The sequence below is a fragment of the Oratosquilla oratoria genome, chromosome 10 (assembly GCF_046742065.1).
Source record: "Oratosquilla oratoria isolate Oo_2021 chromosome 10, ASM4674206v1, whole genome shotgun sequence".
Taxonomy (NCBI): domain Eukaryota; kingdom Metazoa; phylum Arthropoda; class Malacostraca; order Stomatopoda; family Squillidae; genus Oratosquilla; species Oratosquilla oratoria.
The window spans coordinates 40,510,019-40,527,518 of NC_134786.1; the positions used below are offsets into that span (position 1 = coordinate 40,510,019).

At 40.9% G+C, this 17,500-nt stretch overlaps 1 protein-coding gene across 4 annotated transcripts in view; it reads right to left on the reverse strand.

The window, feature by feature from the left end:
- Positions 1–17,500, reverse strand: part of LOC143029188 (ADP-ribosylation factor-like protein 4C) — a 171,820-nt gene that overhangs the window by 144,059 nt on the left and 10,261 nt on the right. For all 4 annotated transcript variants that reach the window (XM_076191730.1, XM_076191733.1, XM_076191731.1 and 1 more), the window contains exon 2: positions 10,619–11,091. In XM_076191730.1, coding sequence (XP_076047845.1) covers positions 10,619–10,876 — 258 coding nt within the window. In that variant the 5' untranslated portion in view covers positions 10,877–11,091. The remainder of the gene's footprint in view (positions 1–10,618; positions 11,092–17,500) is intronic.

Consider the following 17,500-nt stretch of genomic DNA (forward strand, 5'->3'; position numbering starts at 1 on the left):
TAAATCTCCCTCTCTCTCTTTCTCTCTTTGTGTAGGAGTGCTTACATTTAGAAGAAAGAGAAATGAGCACAACGACAGAGAGCTAGATGGAGAAAGACAAAGTAAGAAAATACAGTTACAGACTGAACGAAATATGATAAACAAACAAACAAATAAATAAAAGGGAATAATGTCCTAAACCAAAACAATGCTTTCCCAATTTAAAAGTCTACCTTCATACCGCCAAAGGAAAAGAGCAGCCATATAATGAGGCCCCCTCAGGCAGGATCCAATACTGTCGGAGAAAAAATTCAGCTCATATCTGACGCAAAATTCCGCCCGGGTTACGACGCAAAATCCAGTCATAGCAACACAAAAAAAGTGTGTGTGTGTGGGGGGGGTGTCGCGCAATTTGGGGACTCAGGAAGCCATGGAACCGTTGCCAGGTACTGCCCCGATTGATTCAGTAACAAGGGAAGCGGGACGGAACGAGATTACCCTTAAGGGGGATGGAGAGGGAGCGTCGGAAGGAGGGTGGGGAGACAAAGTGGGGGAGTAGGAGGGGGTTAGGTTAAGTATAATTATATTATGTGGGAGAGATATGGGGGCGGAGCGAGGTGGATGTGTCGAAAAACCAAAGGTCAGCGGTTTGAATTCCCAGGGTGCAGACGGAGGTTACCATGTCCAACCACGTCGTAGAGAGACATTCCGACTGAAATTATGATATGTTGAAATTATGAGTTTATATTGTGAGCAGAGAGAAGGATGGGGAGGAGGAGGAAAATGAGGAGAGGAAGAGGAGGGAGGAGAGTGAGAAGAGGAGGAAGAGGAAGAGGAGGAGGAGGAGGAGGGATGAAAAAAGCGAGGGTTATGTTACTACTGACTGCAACTTTCCCGTGCTACACAGGCAATGGTTACTGACGACTTGGGCATTTATTCTGGTTCCCGACATTTGATTTTATTCAGTCTAAGTAGAAAAAAAAAAGAATAAGCGAAACGGTTGAGAATTCACGGGGCAAAAAGAAAGGTTAGATATTATTTCGTCAGTATCAACCAGCATTTCTATCCTATCTGTCAAGTCAAAGAATGGGAGTTATAGAGGTGTTGAAAGATAGATTCAAAGAGGATGACGGTACGGATAAAAACTTAAAAAGTAAAACTTAAAGGGATTTATCACTCACTTTGAAATATTTTTTTCCTCTGAGTGTATTAATTCTTCTTCATTATTGTGTGTGTGTGTGTGTGTGTGTGTGTGTGTGTGTGTGTGTGTGTGTGTGTGTGTGTGTGTGTGTGTGTGTGTGTGTGTGTGTGTGTGTGTGTGTGTGTGTGTGTGTGTGTGTGTGTGTGTGTGTGTGTGTGTGTGTGTGTGTGTGTGTGTGTGTGTGTGTGTGTGTGTGTGTGTGTGTGTGTGTGTGTGTGTGTGTGTGTGTGTGTGTGTGTGTGTGTGTGTGTGTGTGTGTGGGCGCGCGCGCGCGGGTGTATTAAATAAGTAAACGCCTAAATGAATAAAGAAAAAAATGACTAATTACTAAGTACGTACACAACAAACAACAGACAATAGAAATACATGATCATGAATAAGTAGACACAAATAAACGCACACGACTCGACGGCGTAGCGGTAGCGTTCGCAGCTGCTGCTACAGCGGTCTGGGTTGGAATCCCGCCCAGGGCTGAAATAATTTCAGTATCGCTGCGCTGCAAGTCGTTACTCAAACTCTCGTGGGTGGTGAGTTAGGTGTGTGTGTATGTGTGTTAGGTCACAGCATTACCCATAGATCGGTTATATATGATATATGAGCTCTGAGCTCTCTTTCGGGAGGATAAAACTGCCGATCACGAGCCCAACACGTGATCCAAGACTATGGTGAATCACACGATAATGATGGTGATGGTAATGATGGTGACAGTGAAAAACCTGTGATGGTGAGTCTGTTGTTGGCGTGTGTAAAAGACTGTATATAATTATATACAGCTGTTGTGAGGAAGTCACCACCAGGCGTATTGGAGAAGGAGGGAGAAAATGTTGCCCGGAGGTGGAGAGAAGGAAACAGGCACGAAATGGTCTACTCACAGGGTGGTTAACGAATTGAAGAGACTTAATAACAATGTACTGAGCGCCGAAACAATAGGTTGTTTTAAGAGAAGTTTAAATAAAGTTATGGATAGGGATGAAAGGTGGTAAGGAACATGGAACTGCTTAGTGTAGGCCTTACGGTCTCTTCCTGGCTTCTCCATTCATATGTTCCATTCTTATATTCTTATGGTGAGAACAACGTCGATAGTGGTGTTGAACACCGTGTTCTTAGGAAAACACAATGTCAGTGAATGGTGCTTTGGGTCACAATGACTTTCCTGATGGTAAAAATAAAAAAATGGTAAAACGGAGATATCTAGTTGAAGACAATATACTAATCATATTCTTTTTCTTCTTCATGACAGGTGTATGTGTGAATATATATATATATATATATATATATATATATAAATATATATATATTGTATATATATATAATATATATAATACACACACACACACACACACACACACACACACACACACACACACACACACACACACACACACACACACACACACACACACACACACACATATATATATATATATATATATATGTGTGTGTGTGTGTGTGTGTGTGTATGTAATTAAGTATGTATGTGGTGGGGATAGAATACTGCCACGAAGTATTCTCCCTTAAATCGTAAGAGGCGAGAAAAACGGGACGGGGGATTAAGTCTAGGCATCCTTCTCCCTGTAGCCCCACAGGGTACATTCCTAAAAAAAGTAAAGGCATAAGATGGTCTAGGAGTTTTCCAACCAGTATCGTAAGGTTTGGGTCTTTTAATGTGCGTGGATGTAGTAGAGATGAGAGTAAAAGGGAAGAGATAGGCAGTATGTTTGTGAGAAGAAAGATGGATATGTTGACTCTGAATGAAACTAAGTTGAGAAGGAGGGGTGAGTGTGAGTTTGGGAGTGTAGTTGGGAGGTTCTCAGGAGTGAAGAGAGGGCGAGGGAGAGAAGGGGTGGCTGTACTAGTAAGTGAAGAGATAGGTAAGCGTGTAGTGGAATGGAAGGAGGTTTCATCAAGGTTAATGTGGATGAAGTTGAAACTAGGAAAGGAGATGTGGGTTTTTGTAAGTGCATATGGGCCTGGTAGTGAGAAGAGTGTAGAAGAAAGGGAGGCTTTTTGGATAGATTTAAATGAATGCATAGAGGGATTAGGGAGTAACGTCAAAGTAGTAGTAATGGGAGACCTTAATGCTAGGGTAGGAAATGAACCAATAGACGGAGTGGTTGGGAAATTTGGAGTTCCAGGAAAGAAACGTAATGGAGAGTTGATGGTGGAGATGTGTCTAGAAAGAGAGTTGATGATAGCAAATACAGTGTTTCGGAAGAAAGGCAAGCATAAGTACACATGGGAGAGAGTGGTGGATGGAAGGGTGGTAGATAGAGCGTTGATGGATTATGTAGTGGTAGACAGGAGTATAATAGGAAGAGTTAAGGATGTACATGTTCTAAGGGGAGAGAGTGGGGGAATATCAGATCATGTTTTGGTGGAAGGTAAGTTGAGAGTGGAGGATAGATGGAGAATGAGGAAAAGGACAAAAGGTAGGGAGGTGCTTAGAGTGAACTGCTTAAATGAGAGAGCAAAGGAGGAGGAGTACAAGAAGAAGCTGAGAGAGAAGTGGGAGGGAGTGAAGGATAGAGTAGAACTATGAGTGGAAGAGAAATGGGGATGGTTCAACGAAGGAGTCACAAGGTGTGCAAAGATGGTATGTGGAACAAGAAGGATGGGAGGAAATAGAAGGAAGGGTAGTGAGTGGTGGGATGAGAAAGCAAAGAAGGTTGTAGAAGAGAAGAAGCGAGCTATCACAGATTGGTTACAAAATAGGACGAGGGAATTATATGAGAGGTACAAAGAAAAGAGAAGAGAAGTATAGTATAAGATAAAGGAGGCAAAGAGGAGAGCAGATGTGGAATGGGGTAAGAGTATGACAGAAATTTTTGAAAGTAATAAAAATATGTTTTGGAAAGAAATTAAGAGAGGAAGAGGAGGCGAATCAAGTAGAGAAGAAAAGGTAAAAGGTGCAGATAGAGAGATGATAATGGAAGAGAAGGCAGTAAGAGGAAGATGGGCAGAGTGCTTTAGAATGTGAAGGAGAATATCGAGGGAAATGTTGTTGTAGTGGGAAGTGCTAAGAAAATGACCGTGATGAGTGAGGAAAATGGAGGAGAAATAAGGAAGGATGAAGTGAGGGCAGTTGTTAAGATGATGAGAGCAGGTAAGGCACTTGGTCTGGATGGATGTCATGCAGAATATCTGAAAACAGGAGATACAGTGATGGTGGACTGGCTGGTGAGGTTATTTAATGTATGTTTCAGAGAGGGTAGAGTGTCGGAGGACTGGAGGAGTGCCTGTATAGTTCCACTTTGGAAGGGAAAGGGGGACAAGTGTGAGTGTAGTAGTTTCAGAGGGATTAGCTTATTAAGTGTAGTTGAGAAGGTTTATGGGAGGGTCTTGATTGAGAGAATTAGGAGAGGAACAGAGGGAGTAATTGGTGAGGAACAGTGTGGTTTTAGCACAGGTAAGGTTGCGTAGATCAGATTTTTGTGGTAAGACAAATATGTGAGAAAACCATAGGAAAAGGAAAGGATATTTTTTGGGCTTTTATGGATCTGGAAAAAGCTTATGACAGGGTAGACAGGAAGGCACTGTGGTAGGTATTGCAGACATACGGGATAGGAGGAGAGCTTTTAGGAGCTGTCAAGAGTTTTTACGAGAGTAGTAGAGCGTGCGTCAGGATTAGAAATGGAGAGAGTGAGTGGTTCGAGGTAAAGGTGGGACTTCGTCAGGGATGTGTTATGTCGCCCTGGCTGTTCAACTTATACATTGATGGGGTAGTGCGAGAGGTAAATGCAAGGGTAGTGGGTCAGGGATTGGAGATGGTTAAAGAAAATGGAGAAAAGTGGGAGGTGAGCCAGCTATTGTTTGCGGACGACACTGCACTTGTAGCAGGATCAGAGGAGGGATTGAGGAAGTTAGTGACAGAGTTTGGGAGAGTGTGTGAAAGAAGGAAGCTGAAAATAAATGTGGGTAAAAGTAAGGTGATGAGATGTACAAGGGATGAAAGTGGCAGCAGACTGGAAGTGAGCATTATGGGAGAGAGACTGGAGGAAGTGGATAGTTTTAGGTACTTGGGTGTAAATGTGGCAGGAAAGGGAGGAGTGGAGGTGGAGGTAGAATGTAGATTGAGAGAAGCGAGTGCCTTGGTGGATTAAAAAGTGTAATGAGAAATATACATTTGGGAATGGATGCTAAGAGGAGGCTGTATGAAGGAGTGATTGTGCCGACAGCACTGTATGGGGCAGAAACATGGAACATAAGAGAGGAAGAGGAAGAAAGAAGGAGTTTGAATGTGTTTAAGATGAGGTGTCTGAGAAGTATGATGGAGGTTACTAGGCTAAATAGAGTGAGAAATGAGTAGGTGAGGAGGAGAACGGGGGTGGTAAGGGAGTTAGGAGATAGGGTGGATGAAAGAGTGTTAGGATGGTTTGGACACATGGAAAGAATGAGTGAAGAAAGACTAGTAAAAGAGGTGTGGAGGGAGTGAACATGAGGGGGTGACCTAGGATGAGATGGATGGATGGGGTAAAAGGGGCTTTAGGGAAGAGGGGAATGTCTGTGGAGGAAGGACGGGAGAGGACAGAAGACAGGGGTGAATGGAGAATGGTTGTATATGGATGAGGTTGTGATGCATGAGGTGGAATGGGTGGGGGATGGGGGGTGAGGTAGTATGTGTGAGAAAAATTTGACGCAGCCCGAAGGGATTTCTCCCCGTCTTCTCCTTTTCTGCATGGGGGGACGGAGAGGGGGTCACCAATTTTATGAAGCGGCCTTGCTGTGGATGTGCTGTGTCTTGCGACACTGCTTCTGACCCAGGGCAGTGGACAAGATGCAGGGATGACCCGTCATCCAGGAGGTGCCAAGATAAGAGGGAGGGTAGAGGGTGGAGGGGAGTGGAGTGTATTAGGGATGGAATGGGTGGGAATGGTCTTTATGCCTTTGTTTTTTGGCTACCTCCCTTGTAAGGGGGAAAAAGCCTTTGGTATATGTATGTATTTATATCTATATATATATATATATATATATATATATATATATATATATATATATATATATATATATATATATATATATATATATATATACATATATATATATATATATATACGCTAAGCCATTTCCACCCAGGCACCCTTATTAAGTATCTTTTACGTACCAACTCCAAGACTCTGCAAGGATAGAAGTGTTGGTTGAAGACTCCTCCATGACAGAAAAGAATTACTCAAAAGATAATTTCGTTTTCGTGAGCAAGTAAACTGGCTACAGGCGGCGGCAATTTGGCCTTTCTACCGAACAAAGTTACCCGGAACATCCGTCGGAATTCTCTCCCAGCGGATCCATTACCGATTCATAAACCTAGTTCAACCTAACTCCTTACCTAAGCTAATTTTCTTTAATATTCAATCAAACCCCATCATAATGTGTGGAATATAAAGAAAAATATCATCAAATTATCGATGAGTGGGGTGGGTGGTGGAGATGAGAACACGAAGTCATCCGAAGCTCTGTGGGAAGGGACCGACTGGGAATGAAATCTATTTTCGCCCTTTGGACGTCCTCGTGGGCGAAGAGGGAGGGGAGGAGGGCGTGCTGGGTTACGCAACATTGAAGACGACCTGCTCCCATCCGTCCTTGAACGATGATGTTCCTGGCGAAGGGGAGGACGAGGAGCAAAATGCTGACTCGACCTCTTCCTCCTCCTTCTCCTCCTCCTCCTCCTCCTGCAGGAACACACCAAGGGCTGGTTAACAGAGTACATTGTCATCCATAACCAGAGCTTCTATACTTGGTGGTGATACAGCACCAAAGAGATGGAGTCATGGCGGAGGTAATGGAGGAGGGGTCTGAAGAGGGCTAAGTTCGGAGGGATAGTTGAAGTTGAAAGAGAACAGCATTTTTTTTTTCTTAGTGGATGTCTCCAAACATAAAGAATACTGGGTGACTCTGGTCCGCAGGGCCGTTACTTATACTAATTGAATAAAATATGTGACCAATACAGAGGACCTGAAAACAGGGGGAGGGAGGGAGGGAGGGAGGGAAATTAATAGAACCTGAACAAGCAATGTGTTTTACAATTTCCAAAGAAAATAAGTCAAATATATAAGAATAAGAACACATGTGAGTAATGAACAAACAAATATATTAATCAATAAATAAATGGATAAACAAATAAGAATAATAAAGAGAATCGATCATTGAGTCATATTTTCTCCTACAAAGAAACTTAACTTAATTTATCTGCACATCACTACCTTGTCGTAAGTTCGTAGTTAGTATATCACATACACTTCTAAATCCGGGGGGTTAATGTCAATACATATACAGATTATTGAGTAATACCATCACCCCTCCCCCCCAAAAAAAAGATCGACCTTACTCTCGCTGATGCTTCCATGAGCCAGCTGCAGATGCCAGCTGGTTGCCAACAGATGACACTGGAATGTGGCACAGCTGCCATGTGACCCAAGCCATAGGCTGATCCAGAGATCGTTCTGGGCTTCATGTGTGGAGATAACCCGAACGCACGCACGCACGCACGCACACACACACACTGACACACACACACACACACACACACACACACACACACACACACACACACACACACACACACACACACACACACACACACACACACACACACACACACACACACACACACACACACACACACACACACACTCATGCACATATACAAACACACTTTCACACACACACGCACGCACACATACACGCATACACACACTCGTGGCGCAGTGGACACACCTGTGGTGCAGTAGTTACAGTTCAGCTGCGCTGCGAATTGTTAATCCAGCTCTCGTGGGCGGGGAGTTGTGTGTGTGTGTGTGCGACTAGGGTCACAGCATTACCCACAGATCGGTCATATATGAGCTCTGAGCTCTCTTTCGGAGGGAAATAGCTGTCGATCACGAGTCCAACACGCGATCCAAGACCATGGTGAATCACATACACGCACACACAAACACACACACACACACACACACACACACACACACACACACACACACACACACACACACACACACACACACACACACACACACACATACACACAAAAGGAAGTCATGTTTTTGACTACACGCTCTATAATATAGAGCGTGTAGTCAAAAACATATAGAGTCTATATGGATGGAGTGTGTATTTGTATTGTGTGTATTTACTTAATTGTAGTATACAGGATAAGACTTACGCTCGTAGGTCCCGCCTCTATGCTTCCATTGGTGAAACTTTAAAATTACTCATATAATCCAATTGCATTATTTCTTCTTCTATGACAGTACACTGTATTTACCTAGTTGTATTTTACGGGACGGAAGGTATGCTAGTAGTGACCCGTTTTCGTATTTCTCCTCATCCAGTTTATTCTTAAAATCGTGTATAGTTTTGGCACTCACTGTTTCTCCGTTTAGTTTGTTCCAGACATCGATCACTCTATGTGGGAAGCTATTCTTTTTTCAGGTCTCTTCTTTTCGTGTCCTCTTGTTTCTCTTCTGTCCCATTTTAATAAGTCGTCTCTATCGAGAATTTCCATCCCTTTCATAATTCTGTAAATGGTCAACAAATCACCTCTTTCTATTCTCTGTTCCTGTGTTGATAGATGTAGTTTATCCAATCTTTGTTCGTATGTGAAATTTGATAGCGTAGGTGCCATTTTTGTCACTACTCTTTAGATTCTTTCTAATTTTCTTATGTCCTTTTTTGTACTAGGTGCCCATAGTGTTGCAGCATACTCTAGTTTAGGTCTTATTAGTGTAACCACTATTTTCTTTACCATTTCTTTATCCATGTAGTCGAAGGCCACTTTCATTGATCTTGATAAGTTAAAAGTCTCTCCAAATAATTTATTGACATGTTTATCAGGTGTCAAGTCATTTGAGATGATCACTTCCAGGTCCATTTCTGAATCGATTTTTTTGATTTCCTTGTTTCAAATTTTGTATTGACCCGATACTCTATTTTTGCTTTTTCCAAATTCCATTATGCTACATTTCTTAATGTGTGTGTGTGTGTGTGTGTGTGTATTCACTTGGTCTTTGGATCACGTGTTGGACTCGTGATCGACAGCTATTTCCCTCCTGGAAGAGAGCTCAGAGCTCGTAGGTCCGATCTATGGGTAATGCTATGACCTTGCACACACACACACCCCCAACGAGAGTCAGAGTAACGACCCGAGGCACAGCGATACCGAAATAATTTCGGCCCTGGGCAGGATTCGAACTGGGTACTGGGAGCACTTCTACTTCCCAGTTCAGCGCTCTACCAGCTGTACCACCGAGTGTGAGTGTGTGTGTGTGTGTGTGTGTGTGTGTGTGTGTGTGTGTGTGTGTGTGTGTGTGTGTGTGTGTGTGTGTGTGTGTGTGTGTGTGTGTGTGTGTGTGTGTGTGTGTGTGTGTGTGTGTGTGTGTGTGTGTGTGTGTGTGTGCCGTCACAATCAGTGATTGACTCTTGTCTCGGTTATCCGAGAACACAAGGTAAAGGTTTTTTGGCAGCAGCTAAGCACAATCAGGTGTAAGGTTCTCATTTTTATTAGTTTCTATTTACAACACTTTTGTGTTTGTTAGTGTGATTGTGTTGTGGAGAAAAAATAGTCTCTCCTTAAACATATAAGATCTATTAGTACTGGAAGGGTTCATCTGTTCTTGGAACCAGAAAAATTTCATCAAGAGTAAATTAAATTATTAACTGTGTGCGATGGTCGCATAATCGGAAATGTGTTGGTCGCGCATTCGCTTAGTTGTGGGTTCGAATCCCGTATTCCTCCCTGATTCCCAGCAGTGACTTTTACCTACCACAAAAGCGTATAGGAAGTACGCTCCTTACCTTCTTATTCTGTACGAGTACATCTCATCACCTTACTTTTACCCACATTTACCTTCAACTTCCTCACGTCGTACACTCCCCCATACTCCGTCACCAACCTCCCCAGCCCTTCCTCTGATCCTACCACAAACGCAGTGTGGTCAACAAAGAACAACTGGCCCATCTCCCACCCCTCCACTTTCTTTAACCATCTCCAATCCCCGACCCATTACCCTTGCATTTACCTCTCGCACTACTCCATCCATGTACACATTGAACAGCTATGGTGACATGACCCATCCCTAGCGAAGTCCCACCTTTATCTCAAACCATTCGTTCTCCCCACAATGATAATAATAATGATGATAATAATAATAATAATAACAATAGCAATAATAATGATGAAAATAATATCATTGATAGTAATAATAATGATAGTAATAATAATAATAATAATGAAAATAATAACAATTACAATAATGATAATAATAGCAATAATAACAACCATAATAACTACAACAATAATAGTAATACTAACAACCATAATAACTAAAATAATAATAGTAATACTAACAATGATAACAATAATAACAATGATAATCATAATAACAACAATAATAATTATGATAACAATAACAATGTCGATGGTTGATAACATGAAGATGGACTGACCTTTGCTCTCCCGGAGAGGCCCTTGACTTTCTCACAGTTGAAGCCGATGGTGGGGACGGTGTTGAGGTACTGGTCGAACTTGAGGCGATAGAGCGCAGTCGACTTGCCCGCCGAGTCGAGTCCGAGCATGACGATGTGCAAGGTTCCTTGGGTGAGGTGGAGGGCTTCCAGAATGCTCCCTCCACCTCCTCCTCCACCACTACTCCCCCCACTGCTTCCGCTTCCCCCTCCGCCGCCCTTGCCCATGTTAACACCCATCGTGCCCTTTGGGTGCTGGTGAGTAGGTTCCTTATGGGTTCGACCAGGCACGCATATACACTTCACTGCGGCTCAGCAACGTTTTCTCTTGTGTTTGGACATTTACTATTCCTATTTGGGTTTTTGCTTTCTTTATTATTTCAAAGAATGGTTTCACTTCACCGCGGCATATGAGGGCTTCGCTGGTCTTCTCAGAACTTCACCTTTCCTTTCATCTGTCATTTAAACAAAATTAATATTCATTAGCAACACACATTTCGTTATTTCCACTTTATGGGCATTGGATCCAATTTGCATAAAGCACAACAGAGGAAGGTATTCTTCCTTCTCCTAAGACTTGTCTATGTTACATAAAATTAAAAACCTTGTATTTGTTGAACATGTACAGGTGGAGAATTACAACAGATTTCATAAAAAATTTTTTTTGCTTATTTCTAAATACAATTTCTCTTTGTGGCGCGCAGGATTTTCTTGCGACTATCGGCATTATGTAAGCAAGAAACTGCTGTACATATCGCCGCATGATAAGATAATCACATGAACACACACACACACACACACACACACACACACACACACACACACACACACACACACACACACACGCACGCACGCACACAATCGGCTCGACGGTGCAGTGGTACCGCTGTCGACCGCTATTTCAGTGATCCGAGTTCTAGTCCTCTCAGGACTGAAAAAAAAAAAAATCGACATCGCTGCACTGCGAGCTGGCACTCCAACTCTGGTGGACAAGTTGTGTCTGTGAGCGTAAGGTCACAGCATCACAGATTGGCCCATATATGAGCTCTGAGTTTTCATCCGGGAGGGTTATGTGTATACATACATATATATATATATATATATATATATATATATATATATATATATGCAGAAATTGAAACGTGGTACGACCAAGGACTCGAACCTGGTGAGCGCGTGACAAGTACTGTAGTGACTTAAACCATTACACCATCAAGAAAGATATACTTTGAGCGCAACTTTTCTTATATATTTGTATGCTCGTGTTACATAAACATATACGAAATTTTAAGTTCAACCCATCTCCACTATGATAGTACAATTGGTAAGTATACGAACGCTGGAAAGTATTTGTACAACACTGAATGGGTCCCAGTGAATAGCGATACATTTTTATCAACCACTCGAGCATACAAATATATAAGAAAAGTTGCGCTCAACTTATATCTCTCTTGATGGTGTAATGGTTTAAGTTACTTCAGCACTTGTTACGCGCTCACCAGGTTCGAGTCCTTGGTCGTACCATGTTTCAATTTCTGCATGTTGCCTCCATCGGGACACCCGATATTGATGGCTTAGAATTAAAGTGCATTGTGGTTGATAAAGATGTATCGCTATTCACTGGGACCCATTCAGTGCTGTACAAATACTTTCCCGCGTTCGTATACTTATCAATTGTAATATAGTGGAGATGGGTTGAACGCAAAATTTCGTGTAAGTGTATGTAACTCGAGCATACAAATATATAAGAAAAGTTGCGCTCAACTTATATCTTTCTTGATGGTGTAATGGTTTAAGTCACCAGCACTTCTCACGCGCTCACCAGGTTCGAGTCCTTGGTCGTACCACGTTTCAGTTTCTGCATGTTACCTCCATCGGGACACCTGTTGTTGATGGCTTAGAATTAAAGTGCATTGTGGTTGATAAGAATGTATCGCTATTCACTGGAATCCATTCGGTGTTGTATATATATATATATATATATATATATATATATATATATATATATATATATATATATATATATATATATCAGAAATTCGCTAGTGGACAGCGACATTAATCAGATAATTTTATGACCATCGCGCAAGGACTCGAACCTGCGCTGTACATGACGATAAGAGGCCCCCATGACTCCCGCCTTACTCCGCTCGACCACTGATGCATCAGTGGTCGAGCGGAGTAAGGCGGCAGTCATGGGGGCCTCTTATCGTCATGTACAGCGCAGGTTCGAGTCTTTGCGCGATGGTCATAAAATTATCATATATATATATATATATATATATATATATATATATAGCCTTAAAGAAAATATATATATATATATATATACATATATATATATATATATGTATATATACATACATGTGTGTGTGTGTGTGTGTGTATGTATACAGTATGACCTAAACAGCCTTTAAGGTCTACCCTCGTTCCACACGATATATCTCTCATCCTGTATAATTCACTCCTGCCAACCTCTCCAACAAAAATCCTCCGTCCCAGCGCACACGCAGCTGCAGTCCTGCTCCAACTGTTGCGGCAGACATGGTTTCTCTTCACGTCCCCACCCGCACCCTCCTCGACGACAATTAAGGGGTCAGAAAGGATCATGAACAGGACCTTTTCGAAAGCTTCCCGTAGACATCCCAGTGCCAAAGGAGAGGAAGAAGATGAGGAAGAAGACAAAGAAGAAGAGGAGGAATAGAAAGGAGAAAAGGAAGAGGAAAAGGAGGAGGAGTAGGAGGAGGAAGAAAAGAAGAAGAGGAGGAGCAAAAAGAAGAATAGTGACACAGCAAGAAGTTCTTCGGGTCACCAAGAACGTCTCGAACTCACAAGAGCTTCTCGAACTCAAGAGGAATAGACAGTTTTGTTGAGCCAGATTCTGCAGCCATTGGAAGAGAAGTGTGGGATTCGAACTAAGCGAGTGCGAAACAAGCACACTTCCGCCACCAACGCACATTCGGTCGTTGTACAAATATATAATAGACACATATTTCACATCAGGCTCTCATTTGCCCCGTTAACTCTCCTAGCACGCAGTTCAACACGGATGCACACCGCCCCCATAAACAATCCATCTCTAACGCTAAGGCCTTCTTCCAACGGACTATCCCCAAAGCCCATAAAGGGGCTATCACACTTGGCTTCCACGGGCTTCATCAGCGCCGACTGTTGAGAGTTCGTATGAGTAAAAACGACTTCGATTATAATATTTTATTTTTCAAATCTCCAGATATCAAATACATAGCAAAGCTGAATGATGAACTAAGAGATTGTACTGTTGAAATGTTCTTCGAGAAGGCTAAATATCTTTGGGAAGAAAAATAAGCCACTGTGATAACCCTTTAACTCGTTTCTTTACATCTCATGTTCCACCATGCTCTCAACCATTTTTCCTTCTTTTTTTTTTTTTTTTAATCTGAATTTTCCAACATCTACATAATTCTTCTCGTGCTCCTTCCTTACTTTCAGTATCATGTGTTAATTTTCTTTAAAATAATCCGATGTACTTATTCTTAAGAATCTTAGGGCATTAACCTAACCCCACGGGATTTATTTCTAGTTTATCCTTTTCTTGTTCCCGTCATCATTGCCTTAATTTTACCAACATTAATCTGTGTGTGTGTGTGTGTGTGTGTGTGTGTGTGTGTGTGTGTGTGTGTGCGTGTGTCACCATAGTCTTGGAGCACGTATTGTACTCGTGATCGTTATCACCCTTCCATATGAGACCTCAACGCTGATATACCCCCGTTCTATGGGTAATGCTGTGACCTCACACGCACACATACACCCGACTAGCGGTGCAGCGATGTTGAAATTATCTCAGCCCTGGTCGGGAATCTAACTCGGACAGCTTAATTAGCGTACGGTACTACTGTGCCGTCGAGTCGTGTGTGTGTGTGTGTGTGTGTGTGTGTGTGTGTGTGTGCGCCCGCGTGTGTGTGTGTGTTTGCCATGTAGTATACAGGGAATGAACAATGCTCGTGGAGTCCCGTCTCCTTTCCAAACGATCATACTTAGCCTCGAATTCATGTAACGCTCCAACTTGGTTTATATCCTTAATTTCCAATTATCATATGTAGATCTGAATTCATGGATTGTTCCAGCTTGGGCTATATCCCCTTCTAAGCTATTGCGAGTATTTATGCAGCTTCATTAATACTTGTGTGTGTGCGCGCGCGCGCATGTGTGTGTGTGTATGTGTGTGCGCGCATGTGCGCATGTGTGTGTTTGTGTGTGTGTTCCTGTGTGCCTATATCAGTAGCATTAATCTGAAGTCTTGTTAAAAAAAAGTCTCATCAAATCTTTTTTCATGACCTACAAGACTTCATTACCTCTTGAGACCACAACACTCCAGTCCCTCCCCTTTTTTTTTCACCTCGTTCCCCTTCTGTGCATCCATCTCGCTCCCTCTGTCATCCTCCTCTCTGGCAACTTGCTTCGAACAATCCGCCAATCCCATTTCTGTTTCTTTTGTATCTTTAATTATACACGGCGGGTTCCCGTTTCCTAAAGGTCAGGGCGCATCGCCAGGCTGCCAAGAGGAGCAGCTAATGACGGCGCACAACAAACAAGGGCCTCAGGATGAATGAAGGACATTTGATCCGCGCACAATTTTTCTACAGAAAAGCGAAAAGGCGGACAAATACCCATCACATGTTGACCCAGTACAATGTTTTATTTCGTGATATATTTTCTCAACCTAACCTTACCGAACTTAATCTATGAGAGCATTTCTCTGTCTTTTCACATTTATAGCATTTGCCAAAAAAAAAAAAAAAAAAAAAAAAAAAAAAAAAAAAAAAAAAAAAAAAAAAAAAAAAAAAAAAAAAAAAAAAAAAATCTGTAACTTAAAGGTCCCATGTTCTATGAGGTCAAAGATCACTCCATTCTTAACGAATACGTCATTTATACCTTTTACAGAGTCCAGAAGATTTTATTCACCTAAGGAGACGACCTCGAAATAGATAAAGCTTTACATCAGTAACAGACTCGGGTCCAACGAGATCACTTAGTAAATAAATAAATAATAAATAAGTGAATGAATAAAAATATACATTGATGATAAACAAACAACAATTGAATAAGTAAATAAATAAATAAACGCACAAAATTAATAAAATGAACAAGACAGGTAAGTAAATCAATTAATTAAATTAGAATAGAGATAAATTGATAAAATAGTGTATACACGTGCCGATGGATATGCGCCAAATGTTCACGAGGACAAAGAACAACAATGACGGCAAATCAAACCGAGGAGATGCATTGATGCAGTTGACGACTACGGCAAAAAATAAATAAACGAATACACAAATACTAATAGATATAAATAGATGTACAATTAAACAAACAAATAAGTAAATAACAAACAAAAAACATGGTTGGGGGTAATTGTACGGACAAGATCGAATTGATCATCACTAAAACGTCAGGGGTTATGTATTGCTGTCGATGGAGAGCGTAAACTCGGTTTGCACCAACTAAACGGAAAAAAATTATATATATATATATATATATATATATATATATATATATATACATATATATATATATATATATATATATACATATATATATATGTATATATATATATATATATATATATATATATATATACATTCAGTGTTGTACACACACACACACATATATATATATATATATATTTATGTATTTATATATATATATATATATATATATATGTATGTATATATATATATATATATGGAGGTGAGGTGGCGAAATGAAACGTTAAGGCTAGAGTATGGAGTTTAATTCAGAACCAGACGTTTCGACCTCTTGGGCCTTCCTCAGTCCACTGAGGAAGGCCCAAGAGGTCGAAACGTCTGGTTCTGAATAAAGCTCCATACTCTAGCCTTAACGTGTCATTTTGCCACCTCACCTCCATATTTGTCTGTCTTTACATACGTATATCTATATATATATATATATATATATATATATATATATATGTATATATATATATATATATATATATATATGCAATATAACCACAGGAGAAGAGGAAATTGTAGATAGGGCTACAATCTTATCAAAAGCAAGGAATTTACCTGAGCGAAACGTGATTGAATCTCAGGCACTTTTGATAGAAACGTAATTTTAAGCCATGGACATTTCAAATGTGACAATTTGTTAACCGAACTGATGATGAGAATGTTTCCGCCAGATTGAACCACACGTAGTCAGGCCGAAGCGAGGGAGGCAAGGTCATGCACTCTCCCCATCTTCTGTGCAGTCTCCCCTTTCCCCTGCTGTTCCCCTATAACCGCGTTCTTTCCATACTTTTGTACTTACACACCCTTGTATCTACCTTTGTCTGAAGATGTAATATATGAAAGTAGTCTACAAATTTTTCTTCTTCTGTGGTTATATTACATAATTCGTTTCACGGTGATGTGAAAGCCGGTATATGTATATATATATATGTATATATATATATATATATATATATATATATATATATATATATATATTGATATATATATATATTGATATATATATATATATATATATATGTATATATAATTATATATATATATATTGAGACATTCTGACAGGTTGACGTGAGTGGAGTAGGAAACACAGGAGTCTAAGTCTGAATTTATTCCTGAGGCGTTGGAAAGTAATTTGTGTATTTTGTTCCAATTATGGGACAGACGATCTCATGTAGGGTCTGTCCCCTGAAGGAAATAAAGAAATAGAAAAAGAAGAAAAAGAAGAAGAAGAAGAGAGAAATAAAAAATTTTTGCTCTTTTGATCATCTACACCCTACCAGAATATAAATAATTCTCTTTATCAAGGAGTCTCTACAATTAAGATAATCTCCAACATTCGATACGAAAT